We start from the raw sequence: 26,284 nt of genomic DNA, 5'->3' as shown, positions 1-26,284 counted from the left end.
GGGTTACACATACACACACACACACACACAGATCACAGAGTGAATTGAATAGGATGGGATCATATCTTAAAAAAAATGAAATTAAGCAGTAAGAGAGAAATATATTGGAAGGAGAAAGGGAGAAATGGAATGGGGCAAATTATCTCTCATAAAAGAGGCAAGCAAAAGACTTTTTAGTGGAGGGAAAAAGAAGGGAGGTGAGAGAAAAACATGAATTTTATTCTTATCACATTCCACTAAAGGAAGGAATAAAATGCACACTCATTTTGGTATGAAAACCAATCTTACAATACAGGAAAGTGGGGGAGAAGGGGATAAGCAGGGTGGGGGGGATGATGGAAGGGAGGGCAATGGGAGGAGGGAGCAATTAGAAGTCAACACTCTTGGGGAGGGACAGGATCCAAAGAGAGAACAGAAGCAATGGGGGACAGGATAGGATGGAGGGAGATATAGTTGGTCTTACACAACACAACTATTATGGAAGTCATTTGCAAAACTACATAGATATGGCCTGTATTGAATTGCTTGCCTTCCAAAGGGAAGGGTTGGGGAGGGAGGGATGAAGAGAAGTTGGAACTCAAAGTTTTAGGAACAACTGTCGAGTTCTGTTCTTGCTACTAGGAAATAAGAAATACAGGTAAAGGGGTATAGAAAGTTATCTGCCCCTACAGGACAAAAGAGAAGATGGGGACAAGGGAAGGGAGGGATGATAGAAGAGAGGGCAGGTTGGTGATAGGGGCAATTAGAATGCTTGGTGTTTTGGGGTGGAGGGAGAGGACAAATGGGGAGAAAATTTGGAACCCAAAATTTTGTGAAAATGAATGTTAAAAGTTAAATAAATAAATTTTTTAAAAAAAGAGAAAAAAATAAAAACACTTGAAAGCAAAAAAAAAAAAAGAAAAGCAAAATAGTGGTAACAATTGTAAATGGAATGAAAGTCTCTGGCGGTGCACCCCAACTATGGACATGGAAGTGTAATAATAAGAGCAATAAAAACTAGCATTTATACCATGAACTGACCATTGAGAACACAAGTTTGGCTTCTTTTACCAAAACTCTGTAAAAGAAAAGACTGCATTATCTCTGCTCTGTATTGTCACACTTGAAGGTGTTGTTTGCTGGATTTAAATTTATGCCAGCTAAAGTATAGCTTTCAAGAAAATACTAAGAAACACACACTTGGAATCCATGGTGTGTGTGTGTGTGTGTGTGTGTGTGTGTGTGTGTGTGTGTGTATGTGTGTGTGTGTGTGTGTGTGTGTGTGTTCATCCTTTATTGATGAAGAAGACCATGCCATCAGAGAAATGATGACATTACTTGCACTTGACTTTGTTTTGAGTGAGGGAGGGTTGTGCAGGTCACCAGCCTCACTTCTCCTCCAGAGCCATCTGAATCCAGTTGACCAGATATTTATCAGGATGACTGGAGATGGCTCAGGATGAGGCAATTGGGGTTAAGTGACTTGCCCAAGGTCACATAGCTAGTGAGTGTCAAGTGTCTGAGGTGAGATTTGAACTCAGGTCGTCCTGACTCCTGCACTGGTGCTCTATCCACTGCACCATCTAGTTGCTCCTGGAATCCATGTTACTGAATTATGAAATCCAAGAGCTAGGAGAGCCGTTCTTCACTTAGCTACTCTATACTGCTGTCAATGATCCTTCCTTATGGTTTCCAATTCAGATTTACCCAATTAGAAAATGGAAAAAAAAGACAAAAAAATTCTCAAAGCCATCAAGGAAAAAGTTGAAGAATGATTACTTGCATGTATATATGTATGTATATATATATATACATATATACGTATGTATATATATACATACATATGTTCACATACACACACACATATATACATATATATTCTTAATCTGAATGATAAGCAGTATATTCTGGCTTTTAATCTATTTTGTAAAATTTTTTTCATTTTGTTGGAAAGTTTAGTCCTTAAGATTTAATATCACAATACTGTGTTTCCTTCAGTTATCCTATTGAAAAGGAACACACAATTTCTTCTCTGATACTTTTAATGAATGTGTAATCTTATCAATACAGTGACTTCCTGCAATAGGACAGATCACAACCCATCTGTGGCTTGTTGTCTTTCATAATCTTATCTGTGTCATCCCATAAAAGCTGTTTATCAATCAATAAGTCAGGCAGTGAAAAGTCCTCTCTCACACTATAAGACTAGCCTACTACCTTTTCAGTCGTATTTGTTTCTAATGATACTCTTTATCCTGTTTCTCTGGAATAATTCTTTCTTGGTAACATGTGGTCTGCTCATGCCCATCATGTACCTATCCAGTCTCCTTTGCCTGACTGAGTCTGTAGTCCACTAACACCCTCTGGTTTTTTCAGACAAATTGCTAACCACCTTCTGTACCTATGAGGCTGATTTTTTTACCTCAAGTGTAAAATTTTGCATTTATCCCTATTAAATTCCATCCAGTGTAATAATTAAATTAAAATTTCCATTGTCATATATGAGTCATCTTAACAAGAATAGGCAGATTCTGCAATAGGAGGAAAATACAGGATGGTAAGTCTTCTGCTTTTATATTTCACAACTCCCCTAATACAAGTATGCCCCAAATCTTGCTAATTCATACTAAAAACCAACTAGCAAAGTTGGCAAATGGCTAGGGAAGAAGTAATAGACCATTAGCAAATAAATGCTAACTGACAAACAAAATATTGTGATAATTTATATTGGCAGGTGGATTTTAACTGTACTTATGTATGACATTTGGCCATACGTAATGTATGACATTACGTATGGCCAAAGTAATAAAAACTTAGTAAAACAAATATCTGATGGTGATTCAAGAAACCAACCAAAAAGTGAAGCATTTCCTACTCCCTTCCTGAGATTTATAAATCAGAAGACTGACAAATCTTTATTTTGTTTTAACAAAGATCTCCAACTAACAAACATTGTTGTTGCTAGAAAAGATTATTGGAATCACTCTGAATTTCTATGCTTTGAAATATTTGGAATTGGTATTGCTGGTCTCATAAGCTCTTCAACTGAGAGTTAGAAGGGATATCAAAGTTTCCTCCGTCTGACCTCTTCATTTTACAGATGAGGAAACTGAGGCCCAGGAAGCTTGGGGTTTTTCCATGGCCACACAGATGTCAAGTAAAAGTGCTAGGATCTGATGTCACACTTTTTGGATTCTAAATGTCAAGCTCTTTCCCCTGCACCAGCATTAAGTCATAAAGGATCTGATTATACAAAGCGTCTAATTACATTAATCAGTGATTGGATTAGAAAATAACTTTTGGAGATCATAAAAATGGGAAAAGTCTCACGTGTACAATAACATTCATAGCAGCTCTTTTGTCATGGCCAAGAACTAGAAATTGAGGGGATGTCCATCAATTGGAAAATGGCTGAACAAGTATACGAATGTAATAGAATACAATTGTGCTATAAGAAATGATGAACAGGCAGACTTCAGAAAAGCCTCTAAAGACTTACAAGAACTGATGCTGAGTGAGGTGAGCAGAACCAAGAGACCATTGTACACAGTAACAGCCACAGTGTGCACTGAGTGACTTTGATAGACTTAGCCCTTCTCAGCAATGCAAGGACCTAAAACAATCCAAAGGATTCATGATGGAAAAAGCCATCCACCTCCAAAGAAAGAACTATGGAGTCTGAAGGCAGAGCAAAGCAGACTATTTTCTTTTTTTTGCTCTGTTTTGTTTCGTTTTTCTTTCTCATGGTTCCTCCCATTTGTTCAAATTCTTCTAAACAACATGAATAATGTAAAAATATGTTTAATAGGTATGTATATGTAGAGCCTATATCAGATAGCATGTCGTCTTAGGGAGGGGGGAGGGAAGGGAAGGGAAGAAAATTGAAAACTTATGGAAGTAAATGTTGAAAACCAAAAATAAATAGATTAATTTTAAAGACAAGAAAATAACTTCTGTCTTGTTGTGCTTTCAAACTTTTCTCTGGATCAGTGGCCTCTAAACTATTTTGACCAAACAATCTTAGCAGCAAAAGAAATTTTGAGCACGCTTCCCAATATGTATTTATTTTCTTACTTCTAAGTTATATACAAGCACTACTGCATTATTATGCACATTATAAAATACAATAATAGAATTAAAAAAGGATGACATCCAGTTGAAATAATATTTGATACCAGAGTCAACAGGAATTTATTGAGCTGAGAAATGACAATTAGGCTTGTGTTTTAGGAAAATCACCTTGACAAGGATGGAGGATGGCATTAAGTGTGGAGAGCCTTGAGGCAGGGAGATTAATTAGGAGGCTGAAAAGAGGGCCTGAACTAGGGATGTGGATGTGTGAGTAGAGAGAGGAGGAAGACACACATGAAAGATACTATCGAAGTAGAAACAACATTACTTGGTAGCTGATAGGACACATGCGGTAAGTGAGAAAGAAGAGCTGAAGATGACACTGAATGACTGGAAGGAGGATGGAGTTCTCAACAGAAATAAAGAGGCCTGGGAAAAGCAAAAGTTCTGGGGGGAAACAACATAACGAGATCTGAGATGTAGAACACACCCCATTCGAGTCTGCTCACCCCTTAGGACTCATTCTATTCTTGCCCCCTCCCGAAAAGGAAAGGGGAGGGGCTCTTCTTTCTTGGTCACTGACCCAGAATTCAGAGCCTACACAACAACAGTGACCTACTACAGCCACAAAGTGATCTGGGGGAAGGGAGACAGGTAATGGTTACCTTCTAACTGACTCCCAGGCCTGCACCTGGTTCATAGGATGGGAGGTTAGGAGCTTGATTGCTGAAGAAAGGGACAGAGTGGAAGAATGGTGGGAGATATGCATAGGTGTGGTTGTGTTTGAGACAAGTCTCATAGCCAACAGGAAGTAGAAAATCTCAGACACAAATCTGTGGAGTCGGACAGGAATGATCAGGGGTAGGCATTGGGTATCTCTGATCTCCAGTGACTCCAAAAAGAGATTCAGACATGGAAGGTGTAGGACTTCTTAAAATTTTATTAACAAAATATTTTTTACTAAACCAATTCAACTTCCAATTAGGCAAATGTAGCTATGTGTCCTTGGGCAAATCATCTCTATCAGAAATGCATTTGTTGGAATAACATCACAAGATTGTCTGATATTTGTTGTAACTTAGGCTATCTCCCAAACTTCCCAACGTGACACTACTTACTCTCTTGTGAGTTTCATCTCTGTTTCAGACACAATGCAGTTAAGAGGGCTTGGTCCCTGGGACAAGATGAGAGCCGATCTGGTGACACTCCTGGTACCTGGAAATCAATGCACAGACCCATCTTCAATCTCAAGGCAACATCCAAGGGCAATCAGAAAACACAAGAGAATTCACCTTTGCAGCAATTAATTCATTCATTAATTAAAGATGAACTTGATTATTAAATGCATGGAGAAGATTTCTTCCAGAGGATAGGAAGATTTACAGTTTTAATATGCACAAGCAACTCCAGGACCGATGGGTTCTTTCAAGGATTGCTCAGACAAAACCACGTGATTCAAAGGGGGAAATGTTCACAATCAGAAAAGAAAGGAGAAATGAAAAGTGAACAGAAAAAGAAATGCTTTTGGAGAAGTGCATTGTTATCTTTCTGATTAAGTTTATTTGAGTGACTGTATCTCTCTTCCCCATAAAATTAGCTTCTGGTTTGCCTCCTTTATTGGGGCTTGGGGAAATTGGTGTTTTTGCCAAGAAAAGGAATGTTGACAGCTGGGGGAGTTCAACAGCACTGAGTGGCAGATGTCAGCAAGGGATCTAAATGGGCTACAGAGGGTTGGAGTCTTGTCATGGAAAGCAGTGTGGTGTCTCAAAAGGACCAGTGTCTGACTTACTAAATAATCCCCCCTTAACTTAAGTACCCTAAGAAGGTGGGATAAGGCCCAGAGGTTTCTTCTTGTGATGGCCCACATAAAGGCCTTTTCCCTTCCTTTCACAGAAGTCAAAAGGCTGGATCTGACACTGTTTCACTAAGGTTGATGAGGATTCTCTCAGAGATGAAATCCTGCCTGGATCATTTATTATCAGAAGTCTTCAAAGTAGATTCCAGTTCAGCCTTTTATGTATGCTACCTCCTGGGGACATCACTTCACGTTTCCATAAATCAGTTTTCTTGTCTGTAGAGTGAGGCTAATAGTTCCTTCCAGTTCTAAATTGTATGTTCTTATCCATACCAATTACCCAAAGAGGCCTCAGAATAGTCATCAGATCAAATCAATCCTAACTTTCCTACTAAAAAAGGCAGGATAATCTGCTGTTTTTTGGTTCCAGTCACATTGTTTGTTATTTGTAAGTATATTCCAAGTCCCTAACACATAACATAGAAGATACTTCAGTTATACTTGACAGTTTGGTGGCTCAGTGGATATAGAACTCTGGGCTTGAAGTCAGGAAGACCTGAATTCAAATCTAGACTCAGACACTCACTAGCTGTGTGACCCTGGACAAGTCACTTCACTCTGTTTGCCTCAGTTTCCTCATCTATAAAATAAGCTGGAGAAGAAAATGGCAAACTACTCCAGTATCTTTGCAAAGAAAATCCTATATGGGGTCACAGAGTCAGACACGATTGAACAACCACAAAAATCTATACTTGCTAATTCATTCATTAAGAGCTGTGTCATCTGCAATGTGATACAGGTAAAAGAAGATAGGATTTGGAGTTTGGAGACGTAAGTGGTGAACTTCGGGCAAATCATTTAACGTTTTAAGCCTCAGTTTTCTGTACAATGAGGGAGTTGGTTTAGAGAACCTCTAAGGTCCCTTCTAAATCTATGATCCATACTTCCTGTATGTAAATGGGAGTTATTTCTATTACCCCCTTTAGCAGATGAGGAAAACTGAGGCTTCCAACACCAAATCCAAAGCTTTTTTCACTGTAAAGTGTTGTAAAGAAATGGGGAAGGGATAGGGCATGTGACCAGGTCAGATGAAGACATAAAAAAGAATTGTTGTGATTGGTCAGCAATGATGCCTGAGGTTAAATTTACCTTCAGTCCATTCCTTAGGTACCTCTCCTGGCAATTTTGGGAGCCTTTCTGAAAGCAGCTACCAGACTGAAATGTCACCACCCTCTCAAGGAAATTACTTTGACCTTTATTTGCATAAACCCTGAGTTTATATCGCCAGCTGTCTCTGGAAGAGAAAAAATAGGACCCCTATCTCTCTTTCCTCCGCTCCACCCCCAAACTCTTCTAGGAAGCCAAACAGATTTCAAAGCACAAGAGAACCAGGGTCATACACATTAGAAAAGAACAGGAGATTGGCAATTAGAGTTTTGGTGTAGCTTTCAAGATCCTTGTGAAAGAAGAGTGATCCACCCTTTGTCCACCTCCTTATTAAAACACAGAATAGCCCAGACCACAACTGTACAGGGAAGGTGAGAGCAGGATTAAAAGTCAGAGGTGAGATTATTGTGTTTGTCCTTCATTGCTGTAGAAGACCAAGCCATCAGAGAAATGATGACATGACTTGCACTTGACTTTGTTTTGAGTGAGGGAGGGCTGTGCCGGTCACCAGCCTCACTTCTCCTCCTGAGCCATCTGAATCCAGTGACCAGATATTCATCAGAATGACTGGAGATGACCCAGGATGCACTGGGAGACCTTCGGCCCTTTAGGCCAACGTCTTTGCAGGCACTCACTTAGGGTGAGACAATGCCCATTCATTGAATAGGCCTGTTTAAGAAGTAGCCAGGGCATGGCCCCTTTGATGAGGCCAAGAAAAAGAAAGACATCAGGCTGGGAGGGAAACAGCAGCAGTTACTGTTGATAATCACTCTAAAGCTAAGAGGATCCAGAGGAGCCCTTAGGCAGGGGCCCATTGGTGTCCTAGCTTCAGAGTGCAGTAGGTTTAAAGTTTTGGGAGAGGACAGGACAGATGAGGAAGGGAAGGCAAGGGGGAGGGGAGGGGAGGAGAGGGTAAGGAAGGGGCTCGTAAAACCCAAGTCAACTGAGTATCTTTGGGCCATCCAAGTTTACCTTCAGAGAAGGGGTGTATATGTGTGTGTGTGTGTGTGTGTGTGTGTGTGTGTGTGTGTGTGTGTGTGTGTGTGTGTGTGTGTGTGTGTGTGTGCCTCACACATGTAGGATGACTTTGGAATTCACACTTTACCAAGAGATAGAAATGCTTTCTTTACACAAACGTAACATGCAAACAGGGGAGGAAGAATTCAGTTTAGGGAAAAATACACTGACTCACACTGCCCTTTTAAAATTCAACTTTGGCAGGGCGGAGCCAAGATGGTGGAGTAGACAGATGCACATACGCTAGCTCTGAACCCACAACCCATAGAATATCTGTAAAAAAGAACCCCCGGTGAATTCTGGAGCAGCAGAAGCCACAGAACAGTGGAGCGGACGAGATTTCTGTTCCAGAGAGCCCTGCAAACCTCTCGCAAAAGGTCCATCACGCTGCGGACATGGAGCAGAGCCCAGCCCTGCCGTGGCGCGGCGTGGAGAGGAGCAGATCTGAGCAGGCTTCGGGGACGGAATTTCCAGTGGCCGCGCGGGTCCCTCCACCCACAGGTGATGGGAGTTGGTGAGAGGGTCTCTTTGGGGGGTCGAGAGGGGTGTGGGGTGCCCCCATAACTCAGGCCCCCTTGGGAGGCAGCAGTGGAGGCGGGAGCAGACCCAGGCTCCCCAAGCAGGCAGGAGCCTAGATCAATTGTTGAAGGTCTCTGCATAAACCCCCTGAGGGAATTGAGCCCGTGAGGCGGCCCTGCCCACACCTGAGCAGCTGAACTTGATCTCACACTGAATAGCAGCTGTGCCCCCACCCAAAGCCCTAAGGCTGGGAAGCAGCATTTGAATCTCCCAAGCATTGGCTGGGAGGATCTGGAGGCGAGTGGGGTGTGGACAGGACACTCAGAATTCAAGTCACTGGCTGGGAAAATGCCCAGAAAAGGGAAAAGAAATAAGACTATAGAAGGTTACTTTCTTGGTGAACAGGCATTTCCTCCCTTCCTTTCTGATGAGGAAGAACAATGCTTACCATCAGGCAAAGACATAGAAATCAAGGCTTCTGTGTCCCAGTCCACCCAATGGGCTCAGGCCATGGAAGAGCGCAAAAAGAATTTTGAAAATCAAGTTAGAGAGGTAGAGGAAAAGCTGGGAAGAGAAATAAGAGACATGCAGGTAAAGTATGAACAGCAGGTCAGCACCCTGCTAAAGGAGACCCAAAAAAATGCTGAAGAAAATAACACCTTGAAAAATAGGCTAACTCAATTGGCAAAAGAGGTTCAAAAAGCCAATGAGGAGAAGAATGCTTTCAAAAGCAGAATTAGCCAAATGGAAAAGGAGGTTCAAAAGCTCACTGAAGAAAATAGTTCTTTCAAAATTAGAATGGAACAGATGGAGGCTAATGACTTTATGAGAAACTAAGAAATCACAAAACAAAACCAAAAGAATGAAAAAATGGAAGATAATGTGAAATATCTCATTGGAAAAACAACTGACCTGGAAAATAGATCCAGGAGAAACAATTTAAAAATTATGGGACTACCTGAAAGCCAGGATCAAAAAAGAGCCTAGACATCATCTTTCATGAAATTATCAAGGAAAACTGTCCTGAGATTCTAGAACCAGAGGGCAAAATAAATATTCAAGGAATCCACAGATCACCGCATGAAAGAGATCCAAAAAGAGAAACTCCTAGGAACATTGTGGCCAAATTCCAGAGTTCCCAGGTCAAGGAGAAAATATTGCAAGCAGCTAGAAAGAAACAATTCAAGTATTGTGGAAATACAATCAGGATAACACAAAATCTAGCAGCTTCTACATTAAGGGATCGAAGGGTGTGGAATAGGGTATTCCAGAAATCAAAGGAACTAGGAATCACCTACCCAGCAAAACTGAGTATAATACTTCAGGGGAAAAACTGGTCTTTCAATGAAATAGAGGACTTTCAAGCATTCTTGATGAAAAGACCAGAGCTGAGAAGAAAATCTGACTTTCAAACACAGGAATGAAGAAAAGCATGAAAAGGTGAACAGCAAAGAGAAGTCATAAGGGACTTACTAAAGTTGAACTGTTTACATTCCTACATGGAAAGACAATATTTGTAACTCTTGAAACTTTTCAGTATCTGGGTACTGGGTGGGATCACACACACACACACATGCACACGCACACACACATAGACACAGAGTGCACAGAATGAATTGAAGAGGATGGGATCATATCTTAAAAAAATGAAATCAAGCAGTGAGAGAGAAATATATTGGGAGGAGAAAGGGAGAAATGGAATGGGGCAAATTATCTCTCATAAAAGAGGCAAGCAAAAGACTTATTAGTGGAGGGATAAAGAGGGGAGGTGAGAGAAAAACATGAAGTTTACTCTCATCACATTCCACTAAAGGAAGGAATAAAATGCACACTCATTTTGGTATGAAAACCAATCTTACAATACAGGAAAGTGGGGGAGAAGGGGATAAGCAGGGTGGGGGGGATGATGGAAGGGAGGGTATGGGAAGGAGGGAGCAATTTGAGGTCAACACTCATGGGGAGGGACAGGATCAAAAGAGAGAACAGAAGCAATGGGGGTCAGGATAGGATGGAGGGAAATATAGTTAGTCTTATACAACACAACTATTATGGAAGTCATTTGCAAAACTACACAGATTTGGCCTATATTGAATTGCTTGCCTTCCAAAGGGAAGGGGTGGGGAGGAGGGAGGTAAAGAAGTTGGAACTCAAAGTTTTAGGAACAACTGTCGAGTACTGTTCTTGCCACTAGGAAATAAGAAATACAGGTAAAGGGGTATAGAAAGTTATCTGGCCCTACAGGACAAAAGAGAAGATGGAGACAAGGGCAGAGAGGGATGATAGAAGAGAGAGCAGATTGGTGATAGGGGCAATTAGAATGCTTGGTGTTTTGGGGTGGGGGGAGGGGACAAAAGGGGAGAAAATTTGAAACCCAAAATTTTGTTAAAATGAATATTAAAAGTTAAATAAATAAATAAAAGAAAAAAAAATAAAAGAAAATTCAACTTTGGAGATCAATTCTCTCCTTTTACAGTCAATATGAACTTAGGGTATAGCTTCTGCAACATGAAGGGAATCTGTAAGGCGTGGGTTATGTTAGGAAGCTATAGAGGGTGAACTCCAAGTAGCTCACACCAGTAAGTATAAGTCTTAGTGAGACGCATGAACTGAAATGAATTTAACCATAAGAAACAATCTCCATGAAAGTCCTCTTCTGATGATTAGCAGTCTGGTATAGTGGACAGAGCACAAGACTTGCAGTCAGGCAGGACTGGGTTCAAATTCTACCATTAGATACTAGCTGTGTAACACAGGCAAGTCACTTGACTGCTCTGTGCCTCAGTTTCCTTATGTGTAAAATGAAAGGGTTGGACTTGATGGCATATAAGATCCCTTCTACCTCTAAAGCTATGATCTTAAGACCTCATAGTGGCATGATGACTACACAGAACAATACAAGTCCTGGCTGGCCGTACCAAACTGGAAAACCTTTGACTATAGCCATGGAGAGAGGTCATATTCCTGGCATTCAATGCACCTGACTCCGTAAGCTCAAGAAAATTCATTAGTTTCTTCAGCCACAGTAACCCTAGTTATCAAAGTGGGGGGATGGAGGGAGTGGGCAAGGGTAAGGAGTCGCAACCTACTACAGCGGAGGCAGGGAACAACCACACATGTCTTGGATCCCTGAACTACTGGTATTCCCCAAAGCAAAGAGTTAGCAATGCCTAGAAAGTAATACAAAAAGGGGTTCTCCATTTCATCTTTTATTATAACAACTACCAGAGACCAGGGTTTGTAGGAATTGTAGGTGCCACTGAATAAAGCATAGGGGATAAGGAGGGTTTGAGTAGGATTTACTACAGTCTTTTACAGCAAGAAAATACAAGTCAGAATGGAGGCAGCAGCCCGGTTGTGGGATTTAATTTCAGCTTCAATAAACCCTGTCCTCCCTATTTTATTTGCTGCAGTTTTACGAGTTCCCATTCAATTCTTCTTTTCGATTCCTCATAACCCATGGATGCTTTCATGTCTCTGCTGTCCTCCCTCCTCTTACTCTTCTCTCCTCTTGAACCTTCCCTTGTTATGTTTGGTCTTCTCCGATTCTTGTCTTTTGCTTCCTTCTCATATGTGACTTTCTTTTCTCTTTTGATGGAGGAAAGAAGATCAGAGTCCCTGGAGCCCCAGAGTCCCTGCAAGAATGGAGACCTCCAGGGAGAGGAAAATCTCCAGTCCTGAGACATTTCATATTCCCTTCTCGCCTCTTACATTCCCTCCACCATGCTGGTTACTTCACCACTGGATTACTCTAATAGCTGCCGGGGCATCTGCCTGACTCAAGTCTCTCCCCACTCCAATCCACCTTCCCTCATTTATGAAGCTGGTCTTCCTAAAGCCCATGTCTGACAGTGCTACTCCCCTTCCCTTATTCAAACAGCTCCAGCGGCTGCTGGTTACCTCCAGGATCAAATACAAAATCCTCTGCTTGACTTTGAAGTCCTTCATGAGCCAGTCCCTTCCTTCCTTCTTAGGCTCCTTACACCTGCCCACAATCTCTGTGATCCAGTAACACTGACCGTCATGCTGACCCTCACACTAGAAGTGCCATGTCCTGACTCCAGGGATATATACTGGGTGCCTCCCATGCCTTGAACATTCTCCTTCACGTCTGATTCCTGACTTCCCTGGCTTCCTTCAGGTCTCAGCTAAAGTCCTACCTTCTATGGGAAGCCTTTTCCAAACTTCATTAATGTCAATGCTGTTCCTCTAAGATTATCTTCAATTTATCATATACGTGCCATATACATATATATGTGTAGCACGTATATATGTGTATGTGCGTGTGTATATATATGTATATATGCATGTGCATATATGTATTGTATATTATATACGTATGTGTGTATCATATATACAAACATATATAAGATAGATATCTTGTTTGTACATATTAGTTTGCAATATTGTCTCCCTCCCCCCCATTAGACTGTCTCCTCCTTGAAGACAGGACTGTTTGGGGTTTTTTGGCTTCTCTTTATATCCCCAGAGCTTAGCTTGATAAATGGAATTCAGTAAACTCATTCTACTTTTGTACAGTTCAGACTATTCAGAGATTTTCGATCCATTCCATTTGCCTATTATCTATTAAAGTTGAGATAATTTTAATTGTTTTCCTTCTTGTATTCTGTATTAATGACTTTGTTTGACTTCTTATTTTTACTTTTTTTATTTTACTTTACTTATATATTTTTACTTATACTTTATTTCACATGGTAGCACTCCATCCAGCAGTGCACATAAGGGCTCTTCCACACTTTAGTCAACTATCTTTCATGAGTTGATCTGGCTGACATTAGATGGGCTGGTCCTCAGATGGCAGATATGCAATCTATCCACAGGTGCATACGCAAAGTCCTTCCAGCTTTCAAGAGCTTACTGGTTATGCTGGCATAGTCTTCAAAAACCCAGAGTCACCCTTATGCCAACATAAACCATAGTAGTAGTGCTTTTTAAAGTGTGTAAGTCATGAAGTCAAGCCCTGTTCCATTCCTATCATTGTATCCCCAGTGCCAAGATCATGCCTGTCACAAGCTTAAGTACTCACTGGGATCTCATCAGTTTAGGAGTTCCCTTCAATGATGCACACCACAAAGAGTCCATGCAAACACATTTCACATGTTCTCTCAAAGGTTTGCCACTCAACTTGCTGGGAGAAATATCCAAGAAGAAAATCATCTATAAAACCATGGTGTCAGATGTCTTTGTGTAACATCACAAAATAAGGGTCATTAATATGGTGAACAATATTTCCTGATAGAAGGCGGCAAATTTGGTCCCATAAGTATCCCTAAGACTAAGTAGGGTAGGAACCATAACTGTATTTTGGCATTGAAAAAGTATATTTCATTAAAAAAGAAATAGGATAGGCAAAATGGGTATGGAAAGTAGGGAAGAGACATATTATAGACTATAGAAATATATTAAATTACATATTTATATATAAAAATTATAAAATATATAAAATATATATTTTAAAAGATGCAGCCCTCTGGGGAGGAGAGAGAAAAGAATGTATTAGATATGAAAATTATGTAAATAAAATATAAACAAAAGCAATTAATAATAATAGGAGAGACATTTCAGAAGACATACATGAAAAAAACATGAAACATGAGGGGAGAAATATGAAGAAATACATTTTGGATGAGGATCAATTCAGGTAAAAACCAAAAATGATGTCATTATATGGGAAGGTTGCAGACCAGCTGGTGAAGAGAGGGAATAAGGAAAGATTTAAGGAAGCAGGACACAGAAATGCATGACATCGTAATGCTGGGTGACTTCAGCCATGAGGACATCTGTTGGCACTCTGGCTCTGCCAAATCAGAATAACTGATAAAGCTGTGGCTTATCTTTTATATATATATATATATATAAAATTTGGAACATAAGAAGCCAGGAGGAGATCAACTCTTCTGGACCCAATCCTAGCCAACAGACAGCCTGGGAAAATGCTCAAAGAGGGAAATGGAGTGTGTGAGGGATGTTGCAGAGGCCAGTCACTGGCCCATAGTGCATATGGAGAGGAGCAAAGTGTAAGAGGTAGGAGGAAGCTCAGAACAAAAGAGAGGGTTTTATATTTCATAAAAATAAGACTCAGTCACCAATTCTCTTTCCCCAGCTGTAATATGGGACTGGGGATGATTGCAATACTTGACACTAAGCTCATAGGGATATTTCAAAGATCAGATTACAAAACAATAATATGAAAGGTGCTTTAAACTCTGTAGAGACAGCTGTGTTATTGATGCAAGGTATGCAGTAATTAAAGGTCACATTGTCACAATTATCATTATTTGTTTTCATTCTCTCTAAAGCAGAATTCCCCCTCAAGGAGTAGGAGTTTGATAAGGACAGGCATTTCATGCTGATATACATACATCACACGCAGATAGATATAGATAAAGATAATAGATATATGTATACATACACACATATAAATAGGTATATATGTTGATTGCTGGTTGTCATCTTTTATTCTGAAAGAGGACAAAAATGACATCACTAGGTTGGGGTCAAGGTACAGTATGTCCGACTGTGGCTGATCAGACCCATATGAGCTCAGAAGGCTCTACCACAGGTCAGGCACAAATAATCCATGTGAACATTTGGAGTGGAGATGGCTCTAAATTTGTGCATCTCACATTTCTTATGAGTTACTGCAATTCTGCTTCGTTGATAGAATGCAGCGCCTTCTCTGATGCAGACACGCTATGATGGGTGGTCCTTTGCCAGTGTCTTCCATGTCACACGACTGATTCCAGAGTTCTTCAGAGAGACCCTAAGAGTATCCTTGTATCTCTTCTTCTGACCTCCACATGAGCTCTTGCCTTCTGTGAGTTCTTCACAAAATACTCTTTCAGGCAAATGTACATTTGGCACTGAACAACGTGGCCAACCCATCAGAGTTCTGCTCTCTCCAGTAGAGTTTAAATGCTTGGCAGTCCAGTTTGAGAAAGGACGTCAGCGTCCTGTACCTTATCCTGCCAGGAAATCTTCAGAATCTTCCTAAGACAATTCAAATGGAGGTGATTCCATTTCCTGGCATGGTGCTGGTAGACTGTCTAGGTTTCACAGGCATACAACAATGAGATCAGCACAATAGTTCTGTAGACCTTCAGCTTGGTAGTCAGTCTATTACCTCTTTTCTCCCATGCATTCTTTCAGAGTCTCCTAAACCCTGAGCTAGCTGTGACAATTTGTATATCAACCATGCCATCTGTATGTACATCCCCAGAAAGTATACTGCCAAAGTAAGTGAACTTAGCCACAGTATTCAATATTTCTCCACTGGCTATAATTAATGCTTCCATGTGCGGATGGTGTGGCACTGGCTGATGGGATACCTGTGTTTTCTTGGTGTTGATTGTTAGACTAAATTCAGCACAAGCAGCAGAGAATTGATCCGTACTTCAATGTATCTGAGCCTCAGAGACTGCATTAGGTGCATAATCACATGTGAACAAAAAATCATGGATCAGTTCTCCCTATACACACATACACACACACACACGCACATGCACACACATATATACACGCACACACATACACACACACACCACACACACCACACATACACACACACACACACACACACACACACACTTACCTATTTTTTCCCTGGGATATCACTTTACCTTCTTCATGACTTTCAATTGCTTGCTTTATTTTTCAATATTCTCTTAGCTCATGCTCCCTGCTCAGGTCTCACCCAACTCACTACCTAGTCTTGTCCCAAATTCCAGTCGTTTCAGTTATGCTTTGGGATGACAATATTCTCTTTTCTCTCTACCTCTGACACCTTACCTCCTCTTGTACATGCTCTTCACCCTCATCATGATCATCAGTCCCTCTATTTTTCTTCTATCCTATCACCCCAGTTGGGGCCTCCCTTACTTCCCTACACAATCTTGTGCAAATAGCCAGCCATTTCAATGGTACCCTGTGATCATAATCTCTTCCCTCCTCGTTTTCCATGCTCTAACTCCTTCAAATTCACTTGTCCTTCACCCCCTAACTCTCTACTTGTCCTTCAACCTCTAACTTTTTCAATTCCTACTTGTCCCTCCAGTCCATCAATTCCATTTTGTGCTCTATCCATCTTCGCCCAAGTTGATGGCTTTCAATTTCAATGATTCTCTCTCTTCCCCTTGAATCTCTTATCTCCATGGCTTTTCCTCATGTCCACCCTGTCTCCTTCCAGCCATGGGTAACCTCTAACTAACTGGCCACTCTTCTGCAGCTCCCCCTGTTCACACTGTGATCATTTCCAGAAGTGACTCCCTTTATTCTTCTCCTGAACCTGCTCCCACAGATCACAACCACAAACACAAATAACAAGAATGAGAACAGCTCCATTTGTATTGCACTTGAAAGTTAGCAAAGCATTGTACACATGTTAAGAGAACAGCTGGGCTGTCGGGACAGTATCATTCAGAATTTGTGACGAGAAGCTAAGCCTCACTCAGACCCATGACTTCCTATCTCCTATCTACCATCATACCCCAGTGCATACTTTTGAGCTCATTACTTTTTTGACATTTGTTAATTAATAATTAATGCGCTATTGACTCATGATGGCAGTGTGGAAACCACTGTCTGATAAAGAACACTCATTCTCTTCATAAATGTGCATTGAGTGCCCACAGAGAAGCAATGTAGCCAGATAGCTAGAGAGTTGGCTCAGAGGCAAGAGGACCTGAGTTCAGATCTCACCTGTGGCACAATCTGACTATGTGATCCTGAAGGAAAGTCACTTAACCTTTCTATGTAAGACTAGAAACCCTAGAGAAGGTACTTTGCAGCATTAGTACACAGGGCTTCCTCACTGACAGTTCCCTCATGGAATCATGAGACAGGTTTAAAAAATGCCCAATGTGACTGGCTAAGTGCCAGGGAAAAGACAATGTTAAGTTAGACAATCTCTGCTCTAAAGTTGATACCAGGAAAGTAATTTATAAGCACTTGGACTTTCAGCTTCCCCATCTGTAAAGAAACATTCATAATATAATACTAATTAAACTTCCAGGAATATTATTATATGTACTAGCTCAGGGTTTTGCAAAGCCTTTGAATACAGAAATGGTAAATGTTCTTATTATTGTCTACATTAAATCACTGGCACAATGGCTTTTTGAGCTCTTCAGGCGCCGTTTAGTTTGGAATTATGGAAAAACAAATGCGCAGGCTTGTTAGTCTAAGCTCAGCAATGTATTAAAAGAAAGTCACTATCCACATAAGGTAGAAAAAAATGAAATTGCAAAGCAATATTTCACCACATGCAACTACAATGATTACAGCCAAGAAATTATGTTAATATAATAAGCTTTCAGCTCTATACCCAGATCACTGGACATAGGTGCTTACAGATAAGAGTCAATGGGCCAGCCATCCAAAATGTATGCCACAGCCTGCACAAAAGGCATTTCTGAGCCTCTGGGTTTTACCTCTATGGATTGTTGGGTTGATGTCTTTTGGGGGACTATGGATCTCACAGAGGAATATCTGTAATATTATAAGACTCAATATAATGAATCCATTGTCATCCAGAGATAAGCCTACCTGATGTATTTCACACTCTGGACACCTCAGGACATTCTCCATGACACTCATGAACATCTCTGATTTTTCTGTCTTATGCCATGGTTGATATCAACAGCCCAAGATAATTAATATGTTAATATAATGTCAATATTATATTATAGTAATAAGGACAATAACTTTGGCCCAGATTTGGAGAGGAAGAAAGACTTTGTCAGAGTGCAGTTGGGAAACTGCAGCATTTTCAGCAAGTTCAAATTGATCAGTAACAGAAAACCCTTCTTTCTAACATGAATATTCTCCCAGTGGTGCTATGTGGCTATGAATCATAAAAGAAGCATTTCTGAAGAATCAGATGACCCTAAGGGCAGTGGATGGGAGGCACATGTAATTTGCAGCAATGCAAATATTTTTCCAACAGTGACCTGTGTGCAAAGAGGGGCATGAGGAATATCATCCAGAAAATGCATCAGTCAGAAGAGAAGGAAAACTGGTCATGGAATGAAAGGGAAGGATGATAGACTGAGAGTCTAAAACTGTGACAGTGCTCATAAAATGTGAAAAAACATCCAGACAAAGATTACCAGCACATTGGGTGGATCCCCTATGAGAGAAGACAGACAAAGGTCACAAAGGAGGATGAGGTCTGGACCCATCACCGTGCAAGAAGGATCCACCACAACAAGACCTGAATTCACTTAAGTTCTGAAGCCTCAAGAAAGGTCATAGCCATTTCAGGCATACCTGGCTTTATTGCACTTCACTTTGTTGCACTTTATAGATATTACTTTTTTTTTTTCCACAAATTAAAGGTTTGTACCAACTCTGCATTGAGCAAGTCTATCAGTGCCATTTTTCCAACAGCATGTGCTCACGTTGTGTCTCTCCGGCACATTTTGCTAATTCTAGCAATATTTCAAACTTTTTCATTATGATTATGATGCTACATTGATCTGTAATCAGTAATCTTTGATGTTACTATAGTGATTATTTTGGGGAGCCACACACCACGGAAAGATGGAAAACTTAATGGATAGATGTTTGTGTGTGTTCTGACTGCTTCATCTACCAACCGTTCCATATCTGCCTGTCTGTCTGTCTGTCCCTCCCCTGAGGCTTCCCTATTTCCTGAGACACAACAAAACTGAAATTAGACAATTAATAACCCTAGAATGACCTCCAAGTGTTCATGTGAAAGGAAACTGATGACACAAACTTCCTTGTTGTTTTATTTTCAGAAAATGCCATAGCACCACCCCAACCTTCAGCAACCCCCACCCTGATCAGTGAGTAGCCTTCAGCATCAAAGCAAGACTCTCTACCAGAAAAAGATTACAACTTGCTGAAGGCTCAGATGATGGTTAGCATTATTTAACAGCAAAGTATTTTTAAATTAAGGTATGCACAACTTACAATACAGTGTAAATATAAATTTTATATGTACTAGGAAAACAAAAAATTAGCATGATTTGCTTTATTCCAATATTTGCACAATATGATCACAAAGCTATAAAATATCAGAACTGACATACAAACCCAGGTCTTGTGATGTCAAAACTGCTTATCTTCCCAATAAGTGGACTGCAGTGCCTTTCTAAGAAAATAAACAGAGGGCAAGGACTGGATCCTGTATGTTTGGCTAATGTATTAGATTAAAAAAAACCTCAATCTTAACATGAATTATTTCTATTAGATGTTAGGTCAAGAATACATTTACCAAATAAACCAGCCCTCCCCTGGGTAGCCATGGATGAAGCTCATTCAAAGCCATTCAAAGCATGGAGAGTCTTGGGCAAGCACTCTACCTTGGACCTTTCACCACGGCATGCTCTACCAAGTCTTGCTTGGCTTTCTGATACATCCACACTAGCCCCCACCATAGGCCAAAAGTAGACAGAGTATTTTTTAAATTAATTAATTTATTTTTCAGTTTTCAACAATCACTTCCATAAGTCTTAAATTTTCTACCCCTCCCTCCCCCCTCATTCCCTAAGACATCATGCAATCTTATATGGGTTCTACACATACATTCTTATTAAACACATTTTTCACATTAGTAATGTTGCATAGAAAAATTCAAATGAATGGGAGAAATCATGAGAAAAACAAACCAAAACAAAACATAACACAAGAGAAAATAGTCTGCTTCATTCTGCGTTCTGATTCTGTAGTTCTTTCTCTGGATATTGAAGGCATTTTGCCTCAAGAGTCCTTTGGGAATGCTTTTGGTCCTTGCATTACTGTGAAAGGCTAAGTCTACCAGAGACAGTCTTAGCGCACACTGTGGCTGTTACAGTGTTCTCCTGGTTCCGATCATTTCACTCAGCATCAGTTCATGTAAGTCCTTCCAGGCCTCTCTGAAGTCTTCCTATTCATCACTTCTTATAGCGCAACAGTATTCCATTACATTCATGTACCATAACTTGTTCAGCCATTCCTCAGTTGATGAGCATTCCCCTGATTTCCAGTTCTTGGCCACCACAAAAAGAGTTGCTGTAAATACTTTGTACATGTGGGTCTTTTCCCCATCTTTATGATGTCTATGGGATACAGCCCTAGAAGCAATACTGCTGGGTCAAAGGGTGTGCACATTTTTGTAGCCCTTTGGGCATAGTTCCAAATTGTTCTCCAGAATGGTTGGATAAGCTCAGCTCCAGCTTCACCAACAAGGAATTATTGTTCCAACTCTCTCACATCTTCTCCAACATTTATCATCTTCCTGTTTTGTCATGTTAGTCCATCTGATAGGTGTGATGTGGTACCTCGGAGTTGTTTTGATTTGCATCTCTAATCAACAGTGATTTAGAGCATTCTTTTCACATGACTATACATAGCTTTAATTTATTCCTCTGAAAACTAAAAATTTTTGCAACTGGTGTTTGTGATAAAGACCTCATTTCTAAAATACATAGAGAACTGAATCAAATTTACAAGAATACAAGTCATTCCCCAATTGATAAATAGGCAAAGTATTTTTAAAAACAAACCTTTTCAACTCTCATTTCAACTCAACAGGTATTTACAGAATCCTAGGATTCATTAGGGATTCATTAGCAAGCATGTACCCTTTCCTCCTCCTCCCAGTTGTGCTTCTGACTCTAAGGACTTTGCCACCAGGCCCCATTCCCCCCTCCCCCCTCACAAACTCCCTTTTATGTGTCCTCTTCCCCCATCAGAAGCCAAGCTCCTTGAGGACAGGGACTTTTTTTTCATTGTATTTGTAGCCCTAGCCCTTAGCACAGGGCTGCACATAGTAAGTGGTTAAATAAATGCTTGCTACTACTTCCTTACTTACTCTTTTTGGCACTGGAGATAAAGACAAAAATGAACCAATTACCTGACCTTACAGAGTTCATGTTCTTCTGTGCGGAACATCAGATACATATAAATGTAAACAAAAATTTGTGACACATGACTCCATAGGCAATGTCAAATAGAGAAATATCATTCTATGGAGGAAACCAATTTTGTCTAAAGTATTCCTACTATTTGTCTATGCATATGCATACTACACTGATACAGTGGAAGGAAGTATGGCCTAGTGGAAAAAAGACTGGCTCTAGGCCAAGGATTTTTAACCTGGCATCACCAGGTACCACAAAAAGAAATCAGAGTATCCATGATGTTGATGGGTGAAAAATTACATATTTATTTGAATATAATTGGTTTGTTTTGTGTACTCACAAACGTTATTCTAAGAAAGTCTTGTTTCATCAGACTGAATGCCAAAAGGGACCATGACAAAAGTAGCTAACAAACCCTGCTCTAGGATCAGTGGACTTGGTTTCAAATCCTACCTGTGTCACTGACTATCTATGTGACCTTAGGTGAGGCCGTTAACTTCCCTGGGTCTCACTATCCTCATATGTCAGACCCCGTCACCTCTGAGGCCCCTTCCAAGTCTAGATACACCATCCCAATATTCACTCAACATTCCATTTTATACAGACAACACGTGCCTTTAATAAGGACAAAAGTATTCCATAGGACTTTACTCTTAAGACAGCCCCAAACAGTCTAATAATTCTACAACTTTCTACTTTATGTGGTTTGGATAAGCCCCATTATTAATTCCTTTTTTCTCCGGGCAAAAGGGACATCCAGAATGTTTCTTGTTCAGTGTAGATTAAAAAGCAATAACAGAGATTGTAGGGAATTATTTGTTTTCATTATGAACAAAACCTCTTAAATTCCTCCCCCCCTTAATTCTTTAAGTTTTAAAGAACTTCCTAAATTAAGTGAACTTCTATCTATGGTGAAAGGATGGGAATCAATGAGTATTAGACATTTACATCAAAATTATCTGATCAATTTTCTAAATCCCCAAGGATTCTAAGCAACCAAGGATACCTCCTTATATTGAAACTGCTCTATCAATTAAGAGGAATTCTTCCTTAGAGGTGAAAGCAGAAGGGCTTATAGTTAAATGACTGTCAGTCACATCTGCACTTTAGAGAAAAGAGTCTGAAGAGATTAAGAGAATAAAGTTCCTTTATTGTTTTAAATGGGATTTGGAGCTTAGTGCAAATAATGATAAGATGATGTCTCACATCTTCTCTGGTCTGCATCAGTCACGTTTGGTCTGGATTAAGTAGTTATTAGCAAAGCTTCAAGAAAGGACTTAGGGGTAACAATGTTCAAAGGCCCAGCTGGTTAGGCATGTCAATGCACTGAGAAAGTCCTAATGGACAGCGATATTCTCATTATTGCTCTGGTGACACTCATTATGTGCCCTTGATGCATTCTGACGGTACTGTTCTACCAAGGGCTTATATAAGGTGACTGCTTGCTATAGGTTAATGCAAAAGGAGGCTACACTTGTTATGTTGTCTGGGTTCACAAGCTACAGCACTAAAGTTTAGAGGCCAAATTTTTGTTTCTATGAAATTCGGCTGAAGTGAAGAAGCAAGAAAATTCTGTGTTTCCTTAAAGGATTAGGAAAAGGTAAATACAAGATCATCAGCACAACCCACTGCTACTGCCCTTGGTAGCAGCCCCTGAAGCTGGGGGACCTGAGATAAGAAAATTCCTGCCATCCAGCAAGAAGCAATACCTCATTGTCTCTGTAGGGACTCCAACAGAGTTCTACTCTGTTGACACTGGGTCAGATATCAGAATTGGAAGGGACCAGTTGGCTTAATCATCATGGAAAGATATTAACTTTAACTAGTCCTTTTCAGGTTTACAAATATCATCTCATTTGATCCTCCCAACAACCCTGGAAGGTAGGTGTTATTATTATCATCATTTTATAGCTGAGGAAACTGAGGCACACTGAGGCAAACTGATCTGGCCAGGGTCACCCAGTAAGCTCGGGTCTTCCTTACTCCAAGTCTAGTGCCTTATTCCCTGGGTCACCTAGCTGCCTCTAGAGATACCTCCTGGAACATCAGAGCTGGAAAGGACTTAACAATCACTTAATTTAACTCCACCCTTTTAGAAATAGGGGAGCTAACATTCAGAGTTAAAGGGACAAGGATAATGTCACACAGCTCATTAGTGGAAGACCCATAACTACAACTGCGGTCAGTCTCCTGATTCTCCAGTGCAGAACTAATTTCATTAGAAACAGATTTATACTTTAAATGTCCAGAAAACTTTCTACCTGGAGATCTCTTGAAGTTGACCAGGTTCTCTAAATCCTTCTGCAGTACCAGAAAGGAAGAAACTGTCTTTGAACAGGTTTGAAAAGAGAGAAATCACAGCCTGAGAGAAAGTGATTTAAACATAGGAAAGGAGAGTCACCATATACATTTTGTCCTTATAGGCTTCTTCCTCTCAAACTGAGAGGGAAAACACATGAAGATCTATTTTGGTGGTCTTCTTTAAATATTCATATAGGTTCAGGTTGTCTCCCCAGTTAGAATGTGAGCTCCTTGTGGGCAGGGTCTATGATCCTTTTATCCTTGCCCCCTCGCTCCAGGTCTTGACAAAATGCCTGCACACAGAAGGTGCTTCACAAATCTTTGTTGATTCACTGACAAAATATGTACAAGTTTAACCAGGAATATGACATTTCCTAAAACTAAATGCCTATTTTAACTCCGTATCTTTTATCCAAGGTTTAGATATATCCATTTGCAGAGGTTCCTTTCCCTAATGCTAGCATTTGCTCTGTGATTGACTTAAGTTCAGATCTTCTCCTGGATCCTATTAACATTCTGGCATATAATAACAGTCATAATTATTAATAAACCACAACTATAATTGTATAATTATCATATCATCGTGCTTCTCACAGTAAATGTAATTATAGGGAAGCAATGTGATAGTCTCTGCACACTGGAGCAATTTCAGAGATGGCTCCCACAAGATGAAATTAGATCATCTTCATGGCGTCCCTTGAGTGACACAGGCGTTTTGGGGTGATACAAGGATAAAAGAGCACCGTCTGAAGAAGTTCTGCTCTTTTCCCAACTGTTGTTCAGTGGTTTCAGTTGTGTCTGACTCTTCCCTTGAGTGACACGGGCACTCTGGGGTGATACAAGGATAAAAGAGTACCATCTGAAGAAGTTCTGCCCTTTTCCCAGTTGTTGTTCAGTGGTTTCAGTTGTGTCTGACTCTTCATGATCCCATTTGGGGTTTTTTTGGCAAAGACACTGGATTAGTTTACCATTTTCTTCTCCGCCTCGTTTTACGGATGAGGAATTGAAGCAAGCAAGGTTACGTGACTTACCCCAGATCACACAGCTAGTAAGTGTCTAAGGCAGGATTTGAACTCAGGAAGCTGAATCTTCCTGATTCCAAGCCTAGTGCTCTACACACTATGGTACCACCTAGTTGTTCATCCCCAAACATGGGCCTATTTCAAATGTTCCCTCATGAATAAGCTTTAGATATCAAAGAGTGCTCTCACTCATCAATTCATTTTCTCCATTTACAATCCAACAGACATTCCTTTGGAGAAGAAAGATTATTTTGACTCTAGGCTGCCTTGTCTTCTCTGGTCATACATAAGAAGGTCTGCAGTGCTATGGAAAACATCTGGGCTTCAGAGAACCTGGGTTCTAGTTCCCTTCACCAACCAGTTCTGTAATCTTGGAGAAATCACTTAAATCCTCTGGTCCTACATTTCTCCATTTGTAAAATGAGGGGGCTGGACTTGATCAGTCATGTCAAATTTAAATGGAAATGAAAACTGACTTACAAAATCACAACGAACACTATCTATGTTGTATTTGTATTTATTTGGTTCAACATTTCCCAGATACATTTTAATCTGCTTCTGGAGCATGCTACCTTTCAACTAGATGATCTCTAAAGTCCCTAATCTGATCCAATCCAGCTGAACCTAACAAGTATTTATTAAGCTCCCACCATGAGTCAGGAGCTGGGAATACCAACCCAAAATTAAAGAATCCTCACTTTTAAAGTATAAATTCTGCTGGGATGGGGGATGGGGTGCGGTGAGAGGCTCTAACATGAAGAACCAACAAGAAAGTATATGATTATTCAAAGAGGCAGAAAATACTAGCAGGTAGGGAGATTAGGAAAGGCTTCCTGTAGGACACTGCTTGTGGGATTCTAGAAGGTAGGAGTAAGAAGAAAGTCTTTCAAGAATATGGCATTGGGTGTGGCTAGGAAATCATGACAAGCTTGAGAAACAGCAAGCAGACCAGTGTGGCTGAAGCTCTGCTTATACCAACATGCCATGAACATGTTTTAAGCAATAGTGTCGATTGGGTATGGAAATTTATCTTACCCTACAGAAAAGCAGGGGAGATGGGGATAAGAGAAGAGGGATAATAGAAGGGATGGCAGAGTGGAAGAAGGGGTAACAGGAAACAAACACTTTGGTAGAGGGACAAGTCAAAGAAGAGAAGAGAATAAATGGGAGGGCAGGACAGAATAGAGGGAAATATAGTTAGTCTTTTACAACATGACTGTCATGGAAATGTTTTGCATGACTACACATGTGTAACTCACATAGAATTAATTGCCTTCTGAATGAGGGTGGGTGGGGAGGGGGAAGGGAGAGAATGTGGAACTCAAAGCTTTAAAAATGAATGTTAAAAATTGGTTTTACATGCAACTAGGAAATAAGATATATAGGCAAAGGGGTATAGAAATCTATCTCGGTCTACAGGAAAATAGAAGGGAAGGGGATAAGAGATAGGGGGAGATAGAAGAGAGGGCAGATTGGAGGAAAGGGTTATCAGAATACATGCTGTCCTGGGGTGGTGGGAGAGGGGAGAT

The 26,284-nt window shown here is 40.4% G+C and overlaps 1 protein-coding gene across 7 annotated transcripts in view; it reads right to left on the bottom strand.

Annotated features, from left to right (window-relative positions):
* The window catches only part of NEK11 (NIMA related kinase 11), a 283,992-nt gene that overhangs the window by 59,218 nt on the left and 198,490 nt on the right, over positions 1–26,284 (bottom strand). For all 7 annotated transcript variants that reach the window (XM_072651314.1, XM_072651315.1, XM_072651313.1 and 4 more), the window contains one exon: positions 5,169–5,265. In XM_072651314.1, the coding sequence (XP_072507415.1) occupies positions 5,169–5,265 (97 nt within the window). The remainder of the gene's footprint in view (positions 1–5,168; positions 5,266–26,284) is intronic.

The sequence above is a fragment of the Notamacropus eugenii genome, chromosome 3, assembly GCF_028372415.1.
Source record: "Notamacropus eugenii isolate mMacEug1 chromosome 3, mMacEug1.pri_v2, whole genome shotgun sequence".
NCBI classification, from domain to species: Eukaryota; Metazoa; Chordata; class Mammalia; order Diprotodontia; family Macropodidae; genus Notamacropus; species Notamacropus eugenii.
Note: the sequence above shows the minus strand (reverse complement) of the source record. Positions and strands in the feature narration are given on the sequence as shown.